This window comes from Anoplolepis gracilipes, chromosome 8 (genome assembly GCF_047496725.1).
Source record: "Anoplolepis gracilipes chromosome 8, ASM4749672v1, whole genome shotgun sequence".
In the NCBI taxonomy this organism is placed as follows: Eukaryota; Metazoa; Arthropoda; class Insecta; order Hymenoptera; family Formicidae; genus Anoplolepis; species Anoplolepis gracilipes.
The window spans coordinates 9,299,857-9,312,092 of NC_132977.1; the positions used below are offsets into that span (position 1 = coordinate 9,299,857).

General features: G+C 33.8%; 1 protein-coding gene across 4 annotated transcripts in view; it reads right to left on the minus strand.

Annotated features, from left to right (window-relative positions):
* Positions 1-12,236, minus strand: part of Drn (zinc finger AN1-type doctor no) — an 18,954-nt gene continuing 6,718 nt past the window's right edge. For 2 of the 4 annotated variants that reach the window (XM_072898471.1, XM_072898475.1), the window contains exons 2-4: positions 4,231-4,705; positions 3,349-3,520; positions 1-3,262 (exon numbers count right to left, since the gene is read on the minus strand). In XM_072898471.1, coding sequence (XP_072754572.1) covers positions 3,114-3,262; positions 3,349-3,520; positions 4,231-4,515 — 606 coding nt within the window. In that variant the 5' untranslated portion in view covers positions 4,516-4,705 and the 3' untranslated portion in view covers positions 1-3,113. Of the gene's footprint in view, positions 3,263-3,348; positions 3,521-4,230; positions 4,706-5,332; positions 5,487-5,747; positions 6,210-12,236 lie in introns of those variants that run through there. The other 2 variants (XM_072898472.1, XM_072898474.1) reach the window with 2 other exon arrangements.

Here is a 12,236-nt window from a genome sequence, read left to right on the forward strand (position 1 = left end):
TAAAAGATAAACCGTTTATTGCAGCAAAAATTTTTCATTACAGAGAAAATAAGGTCGCACCTCGTTTAAACGTTCAGATGTTTTTGTACAGTAACTACAATATAACTCGGAGAGAGGTGCCGGTTAAAAGTTCTATATAAAGTAGTCGAGAACACACAAAAAACGATTGCCGGCCTTCGTTAAGGGTGATGCATTTATATATATTTTGTTTTTAAATATACATAAATATAGTCCACTATAATTATAAACGTTTTAGAACTGTTAAAAGGTCCGTAAGGGCTGGGAAGAAGAAGAAGACGAGAGGAAGAAGAAGAAGAGAATGGATGAAGAAAAGATGAGAGAAAAGGAAAAAAGGGAGGAACATATGGGAGTACACTAACGTTTTACGTACGTGAAACCTAAATGTCTAAAGCATTTCAAAGGATGGTAATTGTAATCATATAATATATTAAAAAGTTGATGTTACTTTTTTTTAATAGCTTAAACGTACTAATATCAATCGTAATAATTACAAGCATCGTGTTACGTCCTTATATAGTCAGCCGAGTACGATCGTCGCTGATAATCTTCTTCTTATTTTTTCTTTCTTTTTTTCTCTCACCTCCTATAAATCATTTATGTTCCTGTGCATCCATTCTTCTGCCTCACTCTCTCAAGCATCCCTATCCATCACGTATACACATTCTTTCACTCACTCTCTCCCTCTTTCTCTTCCTTTCTGTCATTCGATCGCTCTCGCTAGGCAAGATTATTCCGATATTGCGATACACGTTAGAAAAATATGCTATGCCTAAAATAGGATGAAGGCCTGAAGGCAACCATTCCGATATTACTGATAATCGGTGTGTATATGTCAGTGTATTGCGTATGTGTCATGTGTGCGCGCGTTGTCTTTTATACACGAATCTGATTTCTCTCGTCATAGCGTTCCTAAAAGTGCGCCAAAAAGAAATAGAAAACAGATCCATCGACGATGTGAATCTTGATACATAAGGTATACATATTGTCTATGTGAAGTTATAGAATTCCAAGAAGAATCGCCAAGAATCATGTTATATCAAATTATTGGGATTATACTGAAAAATCCACATTTAACAATCTTAATTTCTAGATATCGTTAAATCGCATTTTCTTTTTGTAAATTTAGTAACGATGCAACGCGTTCAAAGAAATAAAATCGTTTTCGGCTGAAGAACTTTTGGTGGCGATACGTGAAATATTTGGTAGTGAAAAAACTGTAATATTTGTTATTTGTTTGATTCTGAAGAAAGAAAATCAGCGCTTGATAGACCTTACGATTACATTTAACAGAACGCTTTATATTTATCGAAAATAAAAAAGATTTTTACTATTCACATTCTTTTCGAAGCGACGCAAAAATAAATCTTAGGCGAATAATGAGAACATACTACTTTATACAGAACAAGTCCTAATTACAAAATAAGAAATAAAAGAACGGCAGCACAATTTATATAAGCGCTTTGTCCTAGGATAAGAGAAAGAAAAAAATATACATTATTTAGTTTTATGCGGAATAACGTCGAAAAACCACAATATATATGTATATATATTTTTTATATTTTTTCCTTTTTCCTCAAAAAAAAAAAAAAAAAAAAAAAAAAAAAAAAAAAAAAAATCAAAACTCGCTTATAAAGTTCTTAAGAAATTGACTTACACATGGAGCATAATTTGCGCTGCTTTATCATCTTCTATATATCTTGCTTTTTACAAGAATACAACAAAACCGGACAGCTATAGCACCTTTTTTCACACGTATGCTATAGCTTTACAAATATGTATAACTATTTACGGACAAGAAAAAAAAAATAAATTTCGGCACAAATTTTAAGCGCGGAGAAGAAAAATAGAGAATATGTATGTGGATTATAAAATTTTATCGATGTAATATCCTTCGCGCATGGTTTTAGTCCATATACGTTCACACTTTATAAACGTTTAATAGTTTTTTTTCTTTGTCGTTCATATAATGCCCGGCCTCTCATTAGACATTTTATTAATCATTTACTCTTACATTATGTGCTGCTATGCAGCACCGGAATACCTCGCGCAGCTATTCTACAAAACTCTCAAAACAAGCAAAAAATAAAAGAAGAAAACAAGTAAACTAATCGACAATTTCAACTATTAACAATTCATTTATATTCTAAGAAAAATCGAAGATTGCGTTAAAGAGGGGTTTAATTTACAAATCCCAGATTTGCGGCCGCAGTGTAAATAATTATTTGCAATATAGGTTGAAACATATTTAATGAGTAATAATTGCTGGTTATATTCACGTGAAGTTGGACATAAACACACAGTACTACTTATACTTCATTGCATTATTTATGAATCAATAGACTAATATACTTAATAATTATTAGACTATAATTATTAACCTAAGATTGTGATCACCCATCAACGTCAGCCATTACCTAAGCAACATTCCCTATTTATTTTTTGATATATAAACGAAACAGTATAATGTATAAAATTTTTCTAGAACAAACCAAAATTGCTAAGAAGACGCCCTGGACTGACTGACCGCACCAAGAGTTCTGCCTTTACGTAAAACGAGCTTCATATATTCGCAAATTTTCCATTTAAGTAAATTAATAAACATAATATATAGGATAATATATAAACCGTAATAATCATGAAGATAATAATAGGTAATAATAATAGTAGTAAGCTGGCAGCAGTTAGTAACCAGGTATATTCTCAATTAAAATTCTCTTACTAGATGACAAATCTGACTTACATGGCACTGGCATCCAATTATGAACCATTCATTCTCATACACACACACACATTCTAATTTGCGATCTTTCGTTTATTTGTTTTGTCTGATATATTCGTTTCTTTTTCCATTTTTCTTTCTACTTTTTCTTGACAGTTCAACTACAAAACAATTTTGCTGTCGTTCTTACGCGCTCACTTACATTCATACTCTCTCACTTTCTCTCGATCTTGCACTCGCTCGTTTCACCCCTCGACGTGCGAATCAGCTGCCAGATAATTTATCTCGTTTTCTTCGTGTTTTTTTTTTTTAATATTCTGTTTGTTTATATAGTTATAATAACCATTTTCCCAACGACTACACACTAAATAGTTCAAATTTTTTGCACTTTTTCACCAACAACAACTGGATTGTTGCGCCGAATTTCTTGAGCGCCCATTTCTTTGTAATCGAATTTGCAATCGTGCTTGTCACTGTACCGATGCACGGCACAGAATAGTCCTCCACAACGGCACTCAAATCCTGAAAATTTATTATTATGTCAAAAAAATCTGGAAGCTTTTACGCAATGTATTCATAATATGTTGTATATAAAACTTGGCACTTACCGGTCAAACCAACTTTTTTGCGACATACAGCACAACGATTTTTCTTCTTCTTAGATTCTTTATCAGTCTCTTTGCTGTCAAAAGAGTCGTCTACATCGCCACTACTCGCCGATGAGCCTTCAGCTACTGCACTGCTTACACCTACTTCACTTTCCTGATCTTCCCTGTTTACCTGATTGACAAAAATATAACACCTATGATAAGCACAATAAAAATAATTATTTATTATTATAGTTATATTTCTTAAATTTCTTGTTATATTCCGCTCTTTCAAATTTAATAAAAAAAAGTCTTACAGTATATTAAAACATTATGAAAATGTAAATTCATATAAATTAACTACTTTATTCATTAAAGCTATAAGTTTCTCTATATGTACATATTTCTTTATATATCACAATATTTAAAATTATTATAAATAATAATACATATAAAACAGATCACAGATTGTTCAATGAGTTCTTATCATTATAATTTCAGAAATAACCATTTTAATATAATTAAATATATTACACAATCTTCTTTCTAAAATGCAGATGATCTATTTTAATAAAAATAGAGAGCGCATAGAGAGAGATAATATTGCAATTTCTTGTTACAATCCATCTCTCAAAGCAAAAACATCTTTCATTAATTCATAATAATGCAAAAGATTTAAAATATGTAATAAACATCATTATTCTGTCAAATTTATTCTAATAATTTAATATTCCTTTTTTGCTGTTCTCAAAATTTGTATTTTACAGACTAGAAACAATTTGATGTATACGACCTTGTGGTTTCAGGACAGCTTATAAGCGCTACCTTCTGCAAATTAATTGAAAGAACAAAGATGTTACGCTTGTGTAAAATAACTATAAGAAAAGACATAGAAATACTTACTTCTTTGGGACTGGGTAGATCTGACGTTGACTGAGGTATGGTAGGAATGGTAGGTTGGGCCGTCGTTCCTGTAGCTGCAGGACTACCAAAACTGCCTTGCAACGTACCAGCGTTGCTGGAGACAGTCTGTGAGGTTGGTACGGTGGCAGCTGATACTGGAGGTTGTTGTTTCTTCTTCAAATTTTCCTTATAGCAAAGGGAACAAAGGCCATCGGTAGCCGGTGAACCATAAAATCCACAGCCACTGCGACACAGGGCTTGCATAGGATTAGACTCTCGTTCCATAACTCTTGTCTTTCAGTATCACTCTTTGTTCAAGCAAGAAAAGATTCCTGTTAATATCCTAGTTGCGATTGCCGCTGGCTTGAGAAACAGTGGAAAGTCACAGTCAGCTTGGTGCAGGATAACTAGATGTCCTTCGCTGCAGCTCTCTTCCCGATTGCTCCTCTACAACCGCGTGTCACCATGTACTCACCTGTTACAAGTAAGTCATGTATAATTAATAATGGAAAATAAAATACTAATCAACATGAAAAGTATTTTATACAGTTACAAAATTTAATATAACCTTATCAAAATTTATACAAAACATGTGTAAATGTGACATTATCATGTTATATGTACTTTTTATATCTTGTATTTATAAAATTACTATTTATATATATATATATATAATTAAAAATATATAAACAATGTGTATTATTTTAAGAAAAAAATATAAAAGAATACATTGTAAGTATACATTATACAAATATGAAAACATTGAAGATAACAAAGTCAATTCAATGTGAGACTACAAAGAACAGTATTGCAAATTATATAATTAAAGTTTATAGCGCTATATTAATTTATTTAAAAATTATTTTCCATTATCTGATTGATGACAAAGAAGCATGAATGACTATCTAACATGGTTATCTCTCTTCTCTCACTCCACTGTAGAAATCACGTAAAAATTACAAAGGAGAAAATGTAAAAAACCTTAGATAATATAACCCTAACGATCGAGTTTCGAGTAAGAATAACAGACGGATTTTTGAAAATACCAGCTAATACGTTGTAAAGTAGCACGAAAAATGAAGGTATCATAAATTTATCATACTTCCTGCGCCATGCAAGGTCAGACCACAAATATCTTCTCAATGGAACTTGTCCTCTTGTAAGTTAATACGTCAAGACACTCGATAATGATCGAAACTAAATGACATGAGAATAGGAGAAAAGGGAAAACGGTGTTTCCAAACCTAAAGAAGAGACGAGACAGAGAGAGAGAGAGAGAGAGAGAGAGAGAGAGAGAGAGAGGGGGGGGGAAGGAGAGAAAAAAGAATTCGGTAAAGAAGAGAGCGAAAGAGCGAGCGAGAAGACAGAGAGAGAGAGAAAGAGAGAGCGCGAGAGACGAGAGGAAATAATTCCTAGGAATTTTTACTACGTCATCTTGGCGATCTGATTTTTTTTTTTCCGCCGCGCGATAGCCCGACGAGAGAGGCGTGATCGCGCAGCGTGATATTAGTACTCACTTTCCAACACGCAGCCGTGTCGCAACCGATGCACAACATGGAGTAGGAATTTGTGCGAGGCATTTAAGTAACGGCAGCCGTATCCTTATCGCGGACTCGCGAATACACCCCGCGCACAATAGGGACCGCGTGAAGAGAAAGAGAGAATCGGCCGTCTCTTTCTCCCGCGTCGCGGTGGCTCGCTCTCGTTTTATAATCTCTATCGCCGCGCACTTTGCGCGGCACGCGAAATCGCGACGGAATGGAGCAGCCTTCACTTCGCGTTCCCACCAAGGCGCTCGTAGCCAGGCGGTGAATTAAAAAGAGGTTTCGAAGCTACGTGTGCTGCGTGCACTCGCACGACTTCCCGGCCCGCAACGCTCGATATTGCTTCAATCCGCGGTGCCCGCAAGGACGGAGGAGAAACAACGATAACGACGGGCGAATGTTTTCATGATGGCGATCGACGGATCAGAGGCGCGCTGGCTTTTGGGCGGACGCGTAAGCGACGACGACGACGACGACGGCGACGGCCTGCGGCTGCGGCTGCGGCTGCGGCGAATGCGGTGAACGCGACGGCGCATCACGACGCGATCATGAACACGGAACTTAAACTCTCGGTATATATAAGGGGTGTCTCGCGAGAACGCGCTTTCTCCCGATCACCGATTCCTTCGCTGGCAATTTCTACGTCAACATTTTCGTACGCGTCCAGTCTCACGATTTCGAGCGCGAGGCGCTTTTCGATCGCTCTCGATTAATCTCGATTCAATCCGATCGATGAAGCTGTAAATCTATCTTTTCGTATTATCGTACGTCATCGTAGTTGTACGAGATGTTTCAGAATATATATATAAATTTATTATTTTATGCCTTTACACAGACAAGGTGATAGTATAATATATATATATATATATATATATATATATATAGTAATAATATATACATATATTATTTATGGCTAAAATATATTATTAATTATAAAGTTTGTATAAATAAGAATTTATTTGATTTAAAATTAATAAAATACGGTTTAACGATTAGATGTGGAAAATGTCAGATAGTAATTTGGTTTATATACATTACAAAAGAATAGTTCATCTAATCTAATCTTTTTTAGACTGCTCTTTAGATAGGATTAAGTAGAATATTTAAATTGCTAGTTGGGTCATCGATCTGTTTTATTATTAGTGTTAGTCTAATTGAGAAGAGAGAATAAGAGTATATCTGAAAATGTGATATATAAATTTATTATAATCAAATTCATTAGCTGAAGAGAGATTGAGAGTATATTTAAATCTTAATAATTACTTTTAAGCACGATTAATGGAAATTTAAGATGCTGAGTTTATGGATCAATCAAGGAGCGGAAGCAAGACATTTTTCTTGCGAATTAATTTCACAAGATTCATGCGACTTACATTATATTAGTAACACATGTAACAGTTATATTCTCGTATCTATGTGTGATTTTCGTAATATTTTCTATATATATATATATGTGTGTGTGTGTTTATATAACGTTTTCCAGAAACCCTGACCTTAATTTTAACGATTGATTTTGTGGGACCAATTGGAAATCTTATCTAAACTCGAGAAATATGTCACGAGTCATCAATAATTTTAAAATCATAAAAGATTGAAAGTGACTGTTTGTGAACTGCAATTTAAAATTTAATTATCGAAATATTTAATGTTGGATTTTAAAAAATTTGCAACACAAACGTCAAAATATTATTTTTTATACTTTCAATATCAGGTCCATTTTCTTCTAAATTTTATATTAATATGCAGTAATCTTATTTCAAATTCCATTTTTTTTCAAAATTAAATTTTATTTTCTTATTACGTACAAATTACGTAACAATCAATTATATTTGTAAACAGAGCTTAAAAAGAAAATTAAAGATGAGATTAATAAAACCATCGATTTATTTTCCAAGATTTGATTTTATTATACTAAAATTATTCGACTAAAATTGTTCTCGGATATAGAGTATCTTTATTTGAATCAAATGGTACCTCTTTCTCTCTTATCGGTTATAAGGGGTCAGAGGAGGTTAAAAATTGGGTCAACCGTCTCGATCGGAAAAAAGTTATTAAAACGTGAATGTATAAAATCATAAAATAGTGTCGAAAATATATGTTTCGTTGCGAATTTTTATAGATATCGAGTATAATTGAGCGAATTATAAATTATATATTGAAATATATCATTTTCGTTTCTTATACATATACATATGTATAATGTTATTAAAAAAATAAAATAAGCAATTGATTAATAGCAAGTAATACTCGTGCCACAATAAACGTATAAAAATGTTCATAAACAAAATAATTTTATTTCATTGATTAAACTTGAAACTATTGTATAAAAAATTCAAAGTCTTTTAAAAAATATAAATATCTTTTAAAATGAAAACTTCACTCCAAGATGCATATAACATTATACGAATACATATTACGTTATAAAGAAATTTATTTATAACGCAAAATGATCTTGAATGCAATCAGAAACGCAAAATTATCTCAAACAATTAGAAAAATACGAAATGTGTAAATACAGTTTCTTGTGCCCGAGTAAACATCAGCATTAATTGCATCAGATATTAAGAAGAAAAATTTTTATTAGGTTCTGATAAGTATCATTTACATAAAATTTAACTACCATGCTTCCGCAATCGCATGTGTTCGTTTAATCAGATTGTTCAAAAAGCCCAGATGACTTATGTGCGACCATATACTTTCTCACATGAATAAAACAACTTAAAAAAAACTGTTCAACTATTATATACAATACATATATTCGTGAATTATCATTATACATAGTTACATAAGCATTTATAAAATATAAGATATGCAGTTTTGAAGAAAGAAAAATATTCAATAAATGATAATATCAATGATAATAAATAACATTTAATAATCATGTTTCGTCGCCTATTAAAAAAAAATCCAATTTTGAGCAAGTTTAAAACTTAAAAACACGTTTTTTTTCGACAAAAAGCACATCCTCGTCCTATATAGTCTTTAACTGCATAAGTGAAATTATTTATTCTTCGCATACACGACCGTTTCTTTTTCGTTATTGTCACAATAAAAAAATTTACACAGCATGCATGTATGCAAGACAGACTTGTCGTTAGACTCATTCGTTTAAGAGAGACTACGGGATCGAACGTCAGAACAGCTGCATGCATAAACGTTGCAGTGGTCAGCGACGGGCAGTACTGAAGTGAGATGATAATACGAGGATAACGGAGGAGAAGGGGTTAAGAGGGGGGGGGAAGCGGGGGAAGCGGAGGGCACACACGCGCTCGCGATGCCCCTACACGTTTTCTAGTATCACGAGGTCCGTTGATTAAACCCTACGTAAGAGGTAGGGTTCCAATGCACACTCCTACGTCACACGCGACGATGGAACGGACAGGTGGCACGACGCGCTGACTTTTCCATCTCACGTTCGTCGTGCCACGCTCGTGTAATTTGCACCGCTGCCACGAAAACGGTATTATTCTACGCCATGAGAGACAAACATCGTGGAATAAAATTGCACCGGACACGCGATCACCTCGACTGAGTCGTCCGTTTGCGAGGATTGTTAGCTTTGACAAAATGCGCTCCGCTCTCTCGCTTTCTCCGCAAACGGGTAGTGCTTAAACGATATTAAAAAAAAAAAAAAAAAAAAAAAAGAATAATAAATATTGTATAAAGAGTTAATAAGCGTCATATTAAAAAATATTAAAAAATATTAAAAACAGTGTTGTGTGAAAGATTATAAACATTTTATATATACAGGAAATTATATATTTATTATTTTTATTTTATAGATTACACATATAGCATATATGTGTGAGGATATAAACGCGTAAATATCAATGGTTTGCACGATTCGCAGAAAAGTAATTCTTTCCCCCACTTTCCACTTGGATTCTTAATCGGACAGCTTAATCGGACTTTTACCCCACTTATGCTCCTTGATAAACAGCACAGACGCAGCACGTGAAATTTTGACAGCTGCGACGTCACATCGATATCAAATGTGTAGAACACGTATATGGAGTAGAATGATTTTTAATTAAGAATTTACAGAACCTTTTATTCTCTTTTATCTTTCTAGTTTATTTATTCTATGTTTTTCTTCTTTTTATTATATATATATATATATATATATATATTACACTGACAAAGAAAGCATGTATAAGAAAATATTTCTACATTTCTTTTCCTTTTGATGAAATTAAAAGCTCGAGTTTCTCCGTAACTTCTCTTTCATAAAAATAATTCTTAAGCAAGACAATAGCTTTAACATTATTCTTACTAGCCACGTCATAGCTACGTCGTCATCAGTTATAAGTATGTGGTAAACTTCTTCGTCTTAATGAGGAAAGAGGCAATACCGTAGCAAGGCCGAAGTAATCGTGAGTAGTTCTAAGGAAAGTCGACACGATATAGTCTACACATACTTAATTGCCCACATTCGATTCACTTCACCGTAAGATGAATTGTCAACGCCGAGCTTCTTTTACTACCCGCACATACATATTTGACTCATACTGCGCGGATAACAATGACGCACACGCATTTCCTATATCGCTTGCCTGGTGGGTTTTTGTCCGTAAATTACTTATTCAGTTTACAAATATGTATAATCTGTGGTAAATTCTATATTGCCTTTGTGACGCGCGTTGCACAAGGGAGTATTTTTAATTAAAAATTGATCAAGAAGAACCTTTCAAAAAATCAAAAGACAAAATTATCTGCATTACTTGAATAATATACAAAAATATTTCTGCTGTATATTATTATATTACCCGTGAGCGTGACACAGCTTTGCAATGAATTACAACCAGCAGTTTAGAAAAATATTCACTTTGTGTGGAAGGCGGAAATAATTGGAATAAAGGAAGCTACATGTGTGCGTCATCAAGTAAGTGAGAGTCATGGTAAAGTTCGTGTTATGACACGATGATTCGGTCGCTTCTTCATTCATGTTCTAGAATATCTTGTTCTTTCCCTAACTTTTTACCTTTCGAAATTCGATAGTGTTCTCTTTTCCAAACTTTCACTCTTCGGAATGTTCATTAACGTGTTAAAGGTGCAACGCGTGCGCGACCTTAACGTTGATCTTAATAAGTTGAAATAAAAAGAGAATGTGTGTGTTTGTGTGTGTCTGTGTGTGTGACGTCAGGCAAGAGAGAGCGAGAGCGCCTATCGATTGAAATATATAACGTAAAAGATAAAGTGAGATCTTTCGCTCGGATGTGGGTACAAAGTAGGTGGTAATGACGATGAAAAGGCTGTGCTGAAAGACGTTTCCATTCCAATTTTTAATTGAGAAAAATCAATCTATCAAAATTTGTTAAAGAAGCTTGCCAAGCTCGGCGAATTAATTTAAAATCAGATGTATCTTTGTATATATTTCTAGATTTGAAGATGTAAAGATGCAAAAGTTATTCGCATCTTTTTATTCAATTAATCCAATTAAGATCGATAATTCAATCAGAGCCGTTTAATCAGAGAATATGTTCGTTCGGTGACAATTGACACCATGAAACCAAAAAAGAGCACAGTAACGAATAAAGGCACGGAAGACTCGCACCGTGAAATACGTCAGATTCATAAGCTTTTGTTTACTCGGCGGAGTAAACGACCTTTCCCACAATGGCTGCTAACGCGTTGGACGGTTGTTCGACCTTCGCAAAGTCGTATGGTCGGGCTTACACCAGCGCCGCCGCCACCGCCTTTATCATACAGGAATATCTCTGATTTCGGAAGAGCCCAATCATAAGTCACAACCTTTGGAATCCTTTATTCCAATGACCACGACGAACAATGGAAACAAGAGGAATTCAACAAAACTTAACTCACTTCTGCGATCTGACGTCCAAGCGTTGATATGTTATAAAATTATATTTTAACCATAATTAAAAGCGTTTACAAATTTTATTTCTATATTAAATAATAAAATAAACATATCATTTTTGCACATGCATACAACAAATCCGAATTTATTAAGAAATTGTATCAATTCTTCTCGAATCATATTATTAATCTGATTGTAACATCTAATGAAAGATGCAATTTCATTTCGAATGAGAAATAATTTCGACAAAGAATGTGAAAGATATCGTATCAAAGAGAATAAGTAGATTAATTCGTGACGATATAAGCTCTCTGAAAATCGGACAAATGTAGATCTAATTATATTATTATGTAAAGTAAAGAAAAAAAAAATTTTTTATTAAAAAGATTATACGGAGGATACGCATATTTCTGAGAACCAGCGGGTTCTCTTTGAGAACTAGTGTTCCTTGCCCTGTGTACAAGGGCTAAATTTAGAGCAGGAGCAGGTAAAGGCCACGAAACTAAAAGTGTTGCTTGAGTCCGTGTTTAGACGCTAATATTGTCGGTGGTATAGTTTTTAACTGTGTGTATTTCTTCGTATGTGATTGCACTTATTCGATAATAGAGCGTGAAAAAAAGAGAAAGGACCGACTGCTCTTTTCA